At 47.6% G+C, this 14,843-nt stretch overlaps 1 protein-coding gene across 1 annotated transcript in view; it reads left to right on the top strand.

Annotated features, from left to right (window-relative positions):
• Positions 1–3,595, top strand: part of LOC136610310 (NAD-dependent protein deacetylase sirtuin-3, mitochondrial-like) — a 7,175-nt gene extending 3,580 nt beyond the window's left edge. Inside the window, exons 3-5 of the mRNA XM_066589539.1 lie at positions 1,300–1,400; positions 2,000–2,161; positions 3,383–3,595. Coding sequence (XP_066445636.1) covers positions 1,300–1,400; positions 2,000–2,161; positions 3,383–3,595 — 476 coding nt within the window. The remainder of the gene's footprint in view (positions 1–1,299; positions 1,401–1,999; positions 2,162–3,382) is intronic.
• Positions 3,596–14,843: the final 11,248 nt, after the last annotated feature.

Here is a 14,843-nt window from a genome sequence, read left to right as displayed (position 1 = left end):
TTCTCACTCTCTCACTCTCTCACTCTCTCACTCTCTCACTCTCTCACTCTCTCACTCTCTCACTCTCTCACTCTCTCACTCTCTCACTCTCTCACTCTCTCACTCTCTCACTCTCTTTACATTCAGCTCACAAGCACCACGGGAAACCTCTCCTCCTCTTCCATCTTCCCCACAGGAAGGCTGAAGGTGCCTCCATGTGGCTCTGTTAGGTGGAACTCAGGTGGCAGATAAGATGGAAGACTTTCTCGCTTTCAAGCACTCACATTTATACCTTCTCTCCTACCACGTGACATAACTGACCCATTTGCATGCAGGCTTTGGATTTTTGTAGACCTTTAACCTCTCAAGCGCTGCAGCTGTGCAACACATGTTGGAAATGACAAGATGGGATTACACAGTGCATCAACATAAGACAAACATGTATGACATTTATGGAGGGAACAATGATGATTTGCTGGGTCACAACAGCGTCTGCCTACACCCCATCCCCAGCCAATAGCCTTTTGTGTCAGCTCCTGTTGGTGTTAACCCCTACACTCCTGATCAGGGATGCTACGGGGTGTTACTATCCTCACCTCTGTCCTCACACTGCCTGGCACATAGCAGTGCAGTCAGACAGAGCAGTGAGAGCAGCCGCTTCTCCTCTGTCTGGCTCCCAGTACTACGTACACTGGTTGTGAGGAAGCAAACGCGCCTCAGTGGGGTGCCTACTGCAGCCATCCCTAGTGGCCGGAGGCAGCGAACCGTACACCCCGAGCTGATAGCTGTGAGGAGAACTTCAGCCATTGTCAGGACCCTGAGGAGGGGGAGAGGAGGAGTAGAGGTGTGGGGAGGACCACAGCTGAGCTCTCACTCCCCTCAGTGATGGCACCTGGGGAAGCCTGCACCTGCCGCACCCTCCTTCCTACGCCACCGCATGTTGCTAATAACTTCAACTGTATTTTATTGGTATGTGTTCTTTATTTGTCCACTAGAAAATAAAATATACAGAGGTGAATACTGATCCATATTTGCCCAATAGGAAATAACAGCAATCTAGAGGTAAAAACAGAAAAATGGGTCATGCTGTGGTTAAAAAAAAAAAGCCATGAAAAAATATGGCCATGTGAGTGGACGCATTGATTTATATTAGTTCTGTATTAGTCTGCAAAACATAGACCAAATACGAAGCGAAAATACGGTCGTCTGAAAGCTGCCGAACTGTATGAAGTCGGCTGTTCCAGTTAGATCATGTCTATTATGACCTTGACTTGTTTGTGACCTAAATTCACAGAAATTGTCCTTTTTTTTTGTTCTCAGTGGCTGGGATCCCTTCAGAAAAGGTTGTTGAAGCTCATGGAACTTTCTCCACTGCATCTTGTCATCTGTGTTACACTTCTTTTCCTCCAAAAGAGGCGCGGGTATTGACCAGTGAGATCTTAGGCCATAACAACTTTTACTATTCTCTACTCCTATTTTTCTTTTAAAAAAAAGTTGTGCAAGCTTTGAAAAACATGACTGTTTGTCTTCCAAAAAAAAGTGCCACACCTGTTTACAGGTTGTGTGTGGTACTGCAGCTCAACAAAGAATGCTTTCTGTACCGCCTTCAGTTTGGAACTGATGGTGGGAGACCCTACAGGAAGGCAGTGCACACCAGCTGCTAGGTGTCTGTTTCTGGCTGTCGGGGGCCATGGTCTGAGGTGGTGAGATTTAAAAGTGCCCAACAGCCGTATCACCAACTCTCTCTATGATGGCCATTCAAGCGAATGGAGGCGAAGCAGGTTGGGGATTGTTCAAGCCACCCGCTTCCATTCTCTATAAACGAGAATTGTACATATATTGAGCGACAACTGAGTGACTTTTCGCTCAGTGCTCTGTTGGGGGGCCTTGTGTACACAGGCCGACAGTTGCCCCAACATGGTCTCGAAAAGAATAATTCTCATAATAGATCCTCGCCTCCCCTCTTTATATAAGGATTCTGTCCTATACATTTATTAACCCTCTTCTGTTTTCTTACAAGGATTGCATTATGAATGGTAAGTCTCCTCGCTGCAAGGTCTGCTATGGAGTAGTTAAGCCAGATATTGTTTTCTTCGGAGAAGACCTTCCAAAACAGTTTTCCAGCTTTTCGACAGACTTTCCTAAGGCGGATCTGCTAATTGTAATGGGGACATCATTAAAGGTAATAGAAGTATAACAATTCTGCTCCTATTCCTGTCCTTCAATGTAGGAATGGCTCTCATACCGGCTGACTTTTGAGCCATCCCCAGGCTAATATAAGATGAGCGCTAGCGGCTTCCACTCGCGGTATCCTGACGATTAGGCTGAATCGGCAGCCTGGCAATTAGTACAGTATTAATGGCGCTCATGTAATATTACCCTTATATTACAGGACAGTTATGTATATGAAATATGTGGCTGGCCATGGCTTCTCCAGACAAAATTGAATCCTACTTAAGGCTGTAGTCAGTGATCATCTCTTTGTACCGGGGGCCACAAACTAGAGGGCTTGTCCCATTATAGAGGACCCCTTTCAAAAGGGCACTGCAGCACAAGTCTGATGAATGAGACAGGCTATGTTTTCGGCCAACCGGCTGTGCAGGCGAGCGCTGCTGTCCAAGGAAAGTATAGAAAAAAGGATGCAGCACTGAATACAACACCTTTCCCTAATCTCATGGTCAGGAGCGCGCGGTGTATGTAAAACTCAGCATTTCTCTCAGCTAAATGTCCTAAAAGGGATCTAATGCTTATTTCAAAGGGGTTCTCTGGGACATTGACACCTAGTCTTGGGGTGGGACATAAATGCTCAGAGGGCTGTAGACACAGATATTGGTCTGATTACACTGATTGGGGAGGGGGGGGGGGATTCGGGAAGACAGTCCTCCACCAATGACACTCTTCTGGCCTATACTTAGGATAGGTGATCAATGTGAATTCCCAGGGAGTCTTTTTAACTGAACCAGTACGACGAATTCTAAGCTAAAGTATTGAATCCTCCTTTGTCCTTACGGTGCACTCCAAGACTTGCAGTCACTTAGTCCTCGATGGACAGTTGGGTGGAGGGAGGCACTAGATGCTTCTCATATGTTGACCAATGAACCTCCAGGGTCAAATGCCAAGATGGTTTGTATGACAGTGATCACAAAACCCCTGGACTCATTAGACGCAGGGATTCTGTAGTAAATCAAGGACTGGTGAGAAGCCAGATGATTGTGTTTGGACTTGTCTATTAGGCCCTGATTGGTAGGAATGGTGTCCACAGATGTCTGAGAGGTTCCACTCCTGGTCAGGCTTTTCTAAACCTTTCTTTAACAAAAAAAAGTGTTATTGTAAATGTAATTTTCATTTCCATGTCTGGGACCTATATTAGGTGAAAGTTGTAAACTTTTTTTTATATCCTCAGATTGAACCCTTTGCCAATATCGTCAATGCTGTGCGCCCAAATGTTCCACGACTTCTGATCAACCGGGATCTTGTTGGCCCATTTAAGAACGAGCCATTAAAGAGCACAGATGTAGCAGAGCTGGGAGAGCTTTGTGAGGTTACCAGAAAGTTTGTGAGTGCCCTGAACTGGCAGACAGACATGGATGAAGTTATTAAGTCTCAAAAGCTCTAAGTAGGTATTGTACCATGTCACAGTTACAATTCCTGCAGAATCTCATTGAATTCTCACCTAAGCCTACCCGTCCACAGGCGATGATTCGCCGGAGAATCGCACTATGTGAAGCTTTACATAGCATTGCTATGGAATGCGCAGCACAGATGTCCACGAGCAGAGAATCATAGCGATTCTTCGCTTGCGGGATTTAATTTGTGGCATGCTGTGATTCTCCGTGGTGAGCCTATCTGACAGCTCCCCCACCCCCATACCCCGGAATATCCGCTGGCGATATTCCGCCTCGGCCATGGACAGGGGGGCCCAAGGGTGGTTTCACACTTTGCATAGGCCGAATTTATGTAGTCTACAGGAGATTCAGCTGCTCGTCCATGTTGAGTCCCTGGAATGAACACTGGACCAACGAGGTGATCGCTCCAAATTTTAGCCCACATGTTCTCAATGAAATTTGCATTGCCGTCTTATTGGGTTGTGCTCTTACAATTTGCATTGCATCTGCACTGAATTGGTGCTCCACCGATCACTAACACTGTCCCACAAGGATAGTGTCAGCCCTGGACACCAACGTCCTACAGTTCCCTTCAGTCATCACAGCAAGTAGAGAGACACAAAAAGCGGATTTCTGCTTCTCACATGTTATTCTTCAACTTTGCAGTTGGGTTCTACTCTCTAAAGGCCCATTTACACAGAGCGATAATCGCAAAGAAAATTGCAAAAAAGGCGATCGTTTTAGCGATAATTGTTGCGTCTAAATGTGCGCCCATAATGCACATTTCTGGCACTGCTAGCTGATCGTTAAATTCAGTCCAACCTAAAAATCGTCCTTCAGCCATATCAGCAGCTCTCCGCGGGGAGTGCTGATAGCATTGTTTCCTGCTGGAGAACAAAGCTGAAAGCAGTTAATAGCCCAAGGGCTCTTATCTGCATTCAGATCCTAAGGTTTCATTTGCACGCTTAATTGCTCTTTAAAGGGGTTGTCTCGTGAAAGCAAGTGGGGTTATACACTTCTGTATGGCCATATTAATGCACTTTGTAATATACATCGTGCATTAAATATGAGCCATACAGAAGTTATTCACTTACCTGTTCCGTTGCTAGCGTCCACGTCTCCATGGTTCCGTCTAATTTCGCTGACGGCTTGCTTTTTTAGACGCAGTCCGGTCTTCTGCTCTCAGCACGAGCCGCTTCAGTGTGCTCGCCGCTACAGCTCTTCTGCGCATGCGCAGACGAGCTGTAGCTTCTCGGGAGCGCACTGGAGCGGCCATTCTGCTACCATCCTCTCTTAGAGGAAGGTGCAGAAACTTGAGCCGCCCAGCCGCCCAGGTAAGTGGTGGGTGACGGACTGACGGGGGTGACGAATGGGGGCCTGCCGCTGTGGCCCCGGGGGCCTGCCGCTGTGGCCCCGGGGGCCTGCCGCTGTGGCCCCGGGGGCCTGCCGCTGTGGCCCCGGGGGCCTGGCGGTGGGTGACTGTGGCCCAAGAGCGTGTGCCGTGGTCGGCGGCTGCGGGGCGTCTGGTTCTCAGGGAGACACAGCTGGTAGCGTCTCGGGAGCGCGCACGTCGGGCTACAGCAAGCGACGGGAAAAGAGCCGGCGGCCATCTTGGGGAAACTTTTTATAAGTTGCTGGAACTGTAAGTAGAAACCGGCTAGAAAAGTCATTTACATGGGTGATTAGTAATGTATGCTTAATAAGGGGGACTGGGCAAAAAAAATTCACTGCTTTCTCGAGACAACCCCTTTAAGTAGCTGAGTAGCTACTTCAAAGCTGTCACTCAAACATTTGAGCAATCATCGGGCCGTGTAAATGGGCCTTAACTCTTCAAAGGGCCACAACCCACAGCCAAACTGCAATCCATGTTCCGGGGCCCCCAGGAGCCCATACGCCATACAATCATGTAGTGCATCCAGGCCTTCCTATTCAGGTACACGACTGGTATTTCAATATAGGACACCAGAACTGAGAAGGCTGGATCAGACCACATAAGTGGATCCAACAAGAAGTAGAAGTCCTGGTCTTATTCTCCATCCCTTTTGAATCCACTGCAGGCTTTTTTTTTTTTTTTGAGAAGAAGTAGTTTGCATTAAAAACTGCAGTTTTGTTTTATTGTTTGGTTCAATCTGTGAAACCTCCCGAATGGGCAAATAGTTTTTCCCCTCTATGGCCGTTCTACAGCTGGTTCTGTAACACTTAATGCAAAAAACATGTGCCCGCAGTTATAGTGTACATAAACTAAGATCTATAGAACGCTATTGAAAATATGCTGATTTAGGTGCATTCACGGGGCGTGCGCGGCTCCCATCGTACAGGGCAAGGACACTCCTCCATCCATGTGCCTTGCGATGTGCAAGAGTCGCACAAAACTAGTACATGCTGTAATTTTTTTATTTTTTTTTTTATTTTCCATCTACAGAATTGCTGCGATAAATCGCCAGTAATTGTATATCCATTGAAAAGAATGGGTTCTATCTTCTTGCGTGTCTTGCAAGGCACAAAAGACGCACGATTTTATTGCCCATGTGAATGCATCCTCGGTAGGGCAAGTTGCGCAAGAAAAGGTCTTGCATACTTTAACCAAATTTTGATATATTTAGGCCTCACGTCCTCTGGTAAAATGTCATTTAAAATCCGCAGTGTGATCCGCGCCCCATAGGGATGCATTGGACACCTGTAGGTAGTTAAATACCTGCGGATGTAATTTTCCCTTCAGGCGCGGATTACGTCTGCGGGAAAACACCCGCGGCATGCTCCATTTTAGTGCGGGTCCCCCCTTCACCTCCCTTCTCCTGTCTCCTGCAGTCCAGGGGGTCACTTCACCTCCAGCTGCCTGATTCTTCTCCTTCCTGTGAGGTTACGTACATTTGGTTGGCAGTCTTCCAATGTACATTACGTCACAGGCCAGCAGGAGGACTGCCTATCTTCAGATTGCTCATGTGAGCTGTCTTAAATGGATTACAATTCCTTCCTAGGCAGTGAAGCTACAGCACAGGGATGTGACCTTCACTGACCCAGCCGTAAGGAATTTGTGATAAGCAGCCCTCATAACAAGCTGGGCCCAGCCTGCAGTAAGCTGGGGGCACTGGAGAAGCTCAACCAGGAGAAGATGTGATAAGGAGACAGACAGACGGAAGGAATAGGTAAGTTTAGATGGGGTTTTTTTTTGTTTGTTTTTTTACTGATAAAACCACTTTAATGAAATACAGCCATTGTCGGACTGCTGTGCCGAGGGCCTACCAGTAAATTCATTTTGGAGGCCCATTGAACATCTACATGCAAATATATTACCGAATTCATGTTTGTAAATTCATTAGCTGCATTTTCTCATACATTTAATCGGTGAGGTGGCAGCATTTGCATGTGGCCCGGTCTCTACTGAAGTGTATGGATGAGGAATTTATGGACCCCTGTTCACCTGATGGGTGAAGATCCCTGTATAGGGCCACACTACATAGAACAAGCAAAACATGGCTAAAAATCAAATCTGGAGAAAAGTTTGTGCACTCTACTAAGGTGTTTTCTGCTCAACTATTAACTATCCTCAGGATAGGTCATCAATAGCTGTTCGTGAGGGACCAGTCACTTGGGACCCTGATGATCAGCTGATTGTCCGGTCTGCTGTCAGTGCAGCGGGGTCAGAGGTGTCATAGAATGCTTCGCTCTCATTGAAATCCATAGGAGCCCTGCCTCCTATTATACTTCTGGCTCAGACTTGGGTCAGATGCAAAAGTGAGATGAATGGGAGCTGAAGCCTTCTTTTTAGAGGGCTTTACTCCCATTATATCACGCTACTGCATGCAGCTGGAAAACCCCTTTAACGGCTGCACGGGTTTGTGGGTGAACAGGAGTTTTACCTCCAAAACCGTGGGGCTATTACTCAATTACAATCCTGTGCCAATTTGCAGTATAACCAGGGCCCAAGGAGGGATGAAAGGAGGATACTGACTAACGTACGAAATCCACTGCGCCTAGATTTCATCTCACCCTGCCTGTGTGTCTAAATAGATAAACTAGGCAGTTTATTACATGGACATATAAGCTGGCTGAGATGCTGCACTACATAGTATGTAAGGTCGAATGAAGACAATGTCCATCTAGTTCAGCCGGTCTATCCTACTGTGTTGTTGATCAAGAGGAAGGCAAAAAAAAAACAAAAGCAAAAGCCAATTAGCCCTTTTGGGGAAAAATTCCTTCCCGACTCCCTAATGGCAATCAGACTAATCCCTGGATCAACCCCTAATAGTTCCTACCTGCCTGTATACCCGGATTAACAATTAACCTAAGATTTATATCCTGTAATATCCTTCTGCTCCAGAAAGACATCAAGTCCCCTTTTAAACTCCTCTATGGATTTTGCCATCACTACGTCCTCAGGCAGAGAGTTCCACAGTCTCACTGCTCTTACAGTAAAGAACCCTTTTCTATCTTGGTGATGAAACCTGCTTTCTTCTAGACGTAGTGGATGCCCTCTTGTTACCGTCGCAGTCCTGGGTATAAACAGATCATGGAGAGATCCTTGTATCGGCCCCTCATGTATTTATACAGAGTTATCTGATCACCCCTTAGCTGCCTTTTTCTAGAGTAAATAACCCCAATTTGGATAGCCTCTCTGGGTATTCTAGTCCCATCATTCCATGTATTAGTTTGGTTGCCCTTCTTTGAACCCCCTCCAGTACTGTAACATCTTTCCTGAGCACCGGTGACCAGAACTGTACACAGTATTCCATGTGAGGCCTGACAAGTGCCTTATATAGTGGAAGGATAATGTTCTCGTCCCTCGCCCCTATACCTTTTTTAATGCACCCTAAGACTTATTAGCCTTTGCAGCAGCTGACTGGCATTGGTTACTCCAGTTTAGTCTACAATCCACTAGTACCCCCAGGTCTTTTTCCATCTCACTTTTTCCTAGCAGTTCCCCATTTAGTGTATATTGGTGACATCCGTTTTTCCTGCCCATGTGCAGAACCTTACATTCATCAACATTGAACTTCATTTGCCATTTTTCTCCCCAAGCCCCCGACTTATCTAGGTCCGTTTGTAGCCGTACATTGTCCTCCGTTGCATTGATTATATTGTATAATTTTGTGTCATCTGCAAATATTGATATTTTACTGTGCAGCCCCTCTATCAGGTCGTTGATAAATATATTGAACAGTATGGGGCCTAATACTGAGCCCTGTGGCACCCCGCTAGCAACTGTGGTCCAAATAGCATACAGTATCTGTATGCTCTGTACTGTGCCAACATTGCTCATGTGGGGGCTCGTGGCCCACTGGTGGCTCCACCTGTTTCTCTATGGCCCTCTCCGAGTCTAGGCATGGGTAGCACTAATCTTATAAATCCCTTTAAAACAATGTAATTCCTTTTTGTTTCCTTTCAGTGTGGATTTCACTTCCCAAAAAGTTCATACTGTATTAATAAATCTACTACAGAAGACGTCGTATGAACCAGAAGTGATGGAGAACAGTGATCTCTGCGGGCGTGAAGTTACCTTGTGATCCTGATGCCCCAGCGTACTACAGTGCCTAATATTCATTCTATTTTATCTTTGAACTATGAGGAATTTCTTTCAAGATTTAATACAAGCAAATTCCATTATTTTAGAGATGCGATCCTGCCGGATGTGGTACCGACCATATAAACCGCTCTGTTTTTTAATTTTTGGAAATGTGAACTTTTTAATAATTATAAACTTTATTAAGCTTTCAATAAAAATATTTGCTGAAGTGTTAAACTAATCTCCACCATTTATTATGTAACTTGTTTTCCTTTTTGAAAGCTAGAAACATCTGTACTGTATGGCTTCATAGTATGTAAGGCTGAGAAAAGACATATGTCCATCCAGTTCAGCCTATGCCGCCCCCCCCCCCCCCCCCCCAATGATGATCCAGAGGAAAACCCCAAAAAATAAACCCGAATGATGTAGAAGCCAATTTTCCTCATTTAAGGGGGATAATTCTTTCCCGACTCCAATCTGGAAATCGGAATAATCCCCGGATCACCGACCCTTGAAGTTATTAATGATTAAAGTATGTAATATTGTATCGTCCAAGAAAGGCACCCAGGCCCGTCTTGTACTCCTATTGAATTCACCATCACCACATCCTCAGGCAGAGAGTTCCACAGTCTCACTGCTCTTACAGTAAAGAACCCCTTTCTATATTGGTGTAGAAACCTTCTTTCCTCTAGATGCAGAGGGTGCCTCCTCGTCACAGTCCTGGATATAAATCTATCATGGGAGAGATCTCTGTATTGTCCTCTGATACATTTATACACAGTTATTAGGTCGACCCTCAGCCGTTTTTGTTATAAACAAAAAAAAAACAATTTTGATAGCCTCTCTGGGTATTGTAGTCCACCCATTCCATTTATTACTTTAGTTGCCCTCCTTTGTACCCGCTCAAGCTCTATGTTCTTCTTGAGTACCGGACACAATATTCTCTGTGTGGTCTGACCAGTGACTTGTAAAGGGGAAGGACAATGTTCTCGTCATATACTCCTAGACCTCTATTGATGCACTCTGTGATCCTATTTGCCTTGGCAGCAGCTGCCTGACACTGGTTGACATGGAAAAGGACATGGAGATCTTAGTTAACTGTAGCAGTGTTGCCCAGTGGTTTCCCCATTTAGTATTTAATGGTGGCATGCATTTCCCTGCCCATGTGCAGAACCTTACATTTATTAGTGTTAAACCTCATTTGCCACTTTTCTGCCCAAGACCCCAACTTGTCCAGATTTTCTTGCTACGCCTTGTGTCCTTTCTTGTATTAATTCCTTTTATATAGTTTTGTATCATCTGCAAATATTGCTATTTTGCTGCACAATCCTTCTACCAGGTCATCATTAATAAATGTATTAAAACGAATAGGGCCCAATACTGCACCCTGTGGTACCCAACTTACTCTTCAGTAAATTTGATGAGCAGCAGCAGGGCTCTATATAGAATGATTATTGGCCTGGCCACTCAAAAATCAGTCATACCCTGTGCAATAGGTAGCTAGAGGGTCGATTTAGCCCTGACAGGTGTAGAGTCCTTCTGGGCCGGTGTAGGTGGTATTGTGCAGTGACATCCTCTCACCAGGGATGGCAGTGTCCTGATGGGCTTGTACTGTAGGCCATCGGCTTGAAGTGATCTACATGTCCAAAAATGCCCTACTGTAGGTTTCAACTGTATTCTGACTCTGTATGCAGACTCCCAGGCACTCTTCTCGGGTTCCTGCCCTGAGTGGGGAAAAAACTGTTCCTCTCTTACCTGAGGAGTTTGTCGTGACCGATGCCCAACCTTTAAAAAGTTCACGGAGTCCGGATGATGAGGCTGGGGACTTTCGGCAACTGTCTCAAGAGCTTTTTGTGGATGAGGATGATAAGACACATTACCTGTTTCCCCCAGCACCCCCTTGCCGCAAGCCTCCATGCAGAGGGCTAGGTGTTCAAAGGTGTGGATGCTTTTTTAGTGAGAGCGCGGATGACCGACAAATAGTGGTGTGCAAACTGTGCCGCACCAAGATCAGCTGGGGAGCCACCACTACCAGCCTCACCACCACCAGCATGAGCAGGCATATGATGGCCAAGCACCCCACAAGGTGTGATGAAGGCCATTCACCACCTCCGGGTCACACCACTGCCTCTTCCCCTGTGCCACAACCTGCCACACAGATCCAATCCCCCTCCCAGGACGCAGGCATGAGCGCCTCCCGGCCTGCACCCTCACCCTCACCTCCACTCCATCCAGCAATGTCTCTCAGCGCAGTGTTCAGCTGTCGCTAACACAAACGGAGCGAAAGCGGAAATATGCCACCACACACCTGCATGCACAAGCTTTAAACGTGCACGTTGCCAAATTAATCAGCCTGGAGCTGCTACCGTACAGGCCTGTGAAAACGGAGGCTTTCAAAAACATGATGGTGGTGGCCCCACACTACTCGGTCCCTAGTTGCCACTTTTTTTCCCGGTGTGCCGTCCCTGCCCTCCACCAGCATGTCTTCCACAACATAAACCATGCCCTCACCAACACGGTTACTAGGAAGGTCCACTTAAGTACATGTGGACAAGTACTGGCGGGCAGGGACCGTATATCTCCATCACGGCACATTGGGTGAACTTGGTGGAGCCTGGGACCACTCACTTGCTACCCACACCGAGGATAGCGGGTCCTACCTCGGTGCTGGTATCTGCGGCGTATTATGCCACCTCCTCCAAAGCCCCTCCCTCCTCCTCCACCTCTTAATTAAGAAGTGTGAACAAATTGCCAGCAGCCGGTAGCACGCAGTGGGCAAGCGTCAGCAAGCCATGCTGAAACTAATCAAGGCACATGGCCCCCAAGCTGTTACAGGGTCTGACAGAGCAGACTGATGTTTGGCTTTCACCACTGAGCCTCCAACTGGGCATGGTCGTGTGTGACCACGGCAGTAACCTGATGCCGGCTCTGCAGCTTGGCAGCCTCACACACGTGCCATGCCTGGTCCACGTCTTCAATCTGGTGGTTCAGCGGTTTCTGATAAACTACCCCCACTTGTCTGACCTGCTCAGCAAGGTGCGCCGCGTTTGCGCACATTTCTGCAAGTCCACAACGGATGCTGCCACCCTCAGGACGCTGCAATGTCGGTTTCAGCTGCCAGAGCACCGACTGCTGTGCGACATGCCCACGCTCTGGAATTCTATGCTGCACATGATGGCCAGGCTGTACGAGCAGCGTAGAGCAATAGTGGAATACCAGCTGCAACATGGGCAGCGGAGTGTTAGTCAGCCTCCGCAGTTCTTTACAGAGGAGTGGGCATGGATGGCAGACATCTGCCAGGTCCTCGGAAACTTTGAGGAGTTTACCCAAATGGTGAGCGGCGATGCGGCCGTTATTAGCGTTACCATCCTGCTGCTTTGCCTGCTGAGAAGCTCACTGCTAAGCATAAAGGCCGAAGCTTTGCGGTTAGAACAGGAGACGGGGATGACAGTATGTCGCTTGATAGCCAGACCACCCTCGGAGGAGGAGGATGCTTGCCTCTCATCTGTTCAGCGTGTATGAGCTGAGGAGGAGAATCCTGAAAGTCATCCTAGTGTGGACAGCGATGTGTTGTGTACTGGGACCCTGGCACACATGGCTGATTTCATGTTAGGCTGCCTTTCCCATGACCCTCGCGTTAGACGCATTCTGGACAACACGGATTACTGGGTGTACACCCTTCTGGTATAAGGAGAACCTTTCCACTCTCATTCCCAAAGAGGAAAGGGGTACAAGAGAGTTGCAATACCACAGGGCCCTGGTGGAAAAAGTGATGGTGAAGTTCCCATCTGACAGCGCTAGTGGCAAAAGACGCAGTTCAGAGGGCCAACTAGCAGGGGAGGCGCGGAGATAAGGCAGCATGTCTAGTGCAGGCAGGGGAACACTTTCCAAGGCCTTTGCCAGTTTTATGGCTCCCCAGCAAGACTGCGTCGCCACTCCCCAGTCAAGGCTGAGTCGGAGGGAGCAGTGTAAAAAGATGGTGAGGGAGTACATAGCCGATCGTACTGCCGTCCTCTGTGATGCCTCTGCTCCATACAACTATTAGGTGTCAAAGCTGGACACGTGGCATGAACTTGCGGTGTACACCCTGGAGGTGCTGGCCTGCCCTGCCACTAGCGTCTTGTCAGAGAGGGTGTTTAGTGCCGCTGGGGAGGGGGATCATCACGGATAAGCGTACCCGCCTGTCAACTGCCAGCACCGACATGGTTACACTCATAAGAAGAAAAAGAGTTCCAGCAGCATCGATGGTGCTAATTCAATATTGCTTTTATTCTCCCTTCACACAAGCAAGCGACGTTTCAGCATACTGCCTTTCTCAAGCTTAATTCACTGTATACCTATGGTGGTTACTTTTGCGACACCTCCAAACCAATTGCTTCAAACCAATCTTTAGTGTTAGTATGCGCTGCTGCATTGTAGAGATGTGTAGAAGTGCTGGCACCTGAGTCCCCTTTATGCCCACGTTTGTGGCTCTTGACAATTTTGTGACTGAGGTGGCACGGGATTGGAATTATGATCGGACGTCAATTTATCATCAATTCTTATCAGCATTGTGGGCTATTGCCCACACTTTCAAAGAGGGTCACTCCCTAGCCCTACCAACCCTCTGCAGTGTGTCTCCCGTTCCTGATCATCGCAGACGCACTTATAAATGGGCATGAGGATGGTGTGGCTATCAAGCAAGTGTGTGGCATGAGAGCAGATGAATGCTGCGCAGGGAGAATTTTGTGTGCGCGGTGGACACAGGGTCATGTGGGGGGGGGGGGGGGGGGTTAGACAGCAATGCCAGCATGTAACCCAGGAGAAGAGGCAGCGGTGTCACCCGCAGGCGGTGATTGTCCTTGGTTGCAGCTAGTGTGGTGCTTAGCAAAGATGTGCCAGCATGTGTGCCTTGCTGCTTATGGTCTGTCCCAAGTAAATTGTTACAGGGGGGGGGGGGGGGGGGGGGGTGACCGCCAGGCTCTTGCCCCCAATTTGGCTTAATAGTGGGACCTGGGAGCCTCAGATGCACCTATGCATGCTGCCCCTGCCGTTCCCTATCCGTTTCTGTGGCGTTTCCATGACTTTCTTATGTTTTCAGGTGTTTCACACAACCTCCCCCATGCAGAGCATCGGTCAGCTTGAGAAATGCTCGAGTGCCCCATTGACTTCAATGGGAGTTCGTTACTCGAAACGAGCTCTTGAGCATTACGAAAAGTTCGACTTGAGTAACGAGCACCTGAGCATTTTGGTACTCACTCATCTCTAGTTCCTTCGCATGAGAGCTGTTTTGTAGCCTGAAAGAACCCATTGGAAACCATGAGCTTCACATACATGCGTTTTTGTAACCTATGTGAAAGAGGCCTAATGGGACCTTTTTTAGATGTGCTGGGTGCAAAGCATGTCTGAACCAGAAGAGGACTCTACACTTGTCAGGGTTAAAGCAACCCTCCAATTTTAGGACAAAACTGTCGGACAGATGGGGTAGCAGCAGGATTAAGTGTTTCTGTAGGTTGGTAAAATACTGGTGGGGCTTTGAAAAAGGCAGGAGCTGAAGAAGTCGGTTACAAACTTTGCAGTGAAGTATTGGCTGGAAGTCGTCATCATGGTGGTCTGGCTTGGTTGGAAAAGCCTGATGAGGCAAAGGACAGCACCTGTGAGTCATTGTAGATAATTGTTCTGTACTCACTTATGTATAGCTAAAGCTCCCCCCTATGGCAGTTACAGGTAGTTGACACGTTATGGACTGGTGACAGACAGGCAGTTATGCCAGATCT

Source organism: Eleutherodactylus coqui, chromosome 2, assembly GCF_035609145.1.
Source record: "Eleutherodactylus coqui strain aEleCoq1 chromosome 2, aEleCoq1.hap1, whole genome shotgun sequence".
NCBI classification, from domain to species: domain Eukaryota; kingdom Metazoa; phylum Chordata; class Amphibia; order Anura; family Eleutherodactylidae; genus Eleutherodactylus; species Eleutherodactylus coqui.
This window is presented reverse-complemented; position numbering and strand designations above follow the sequence as displayed.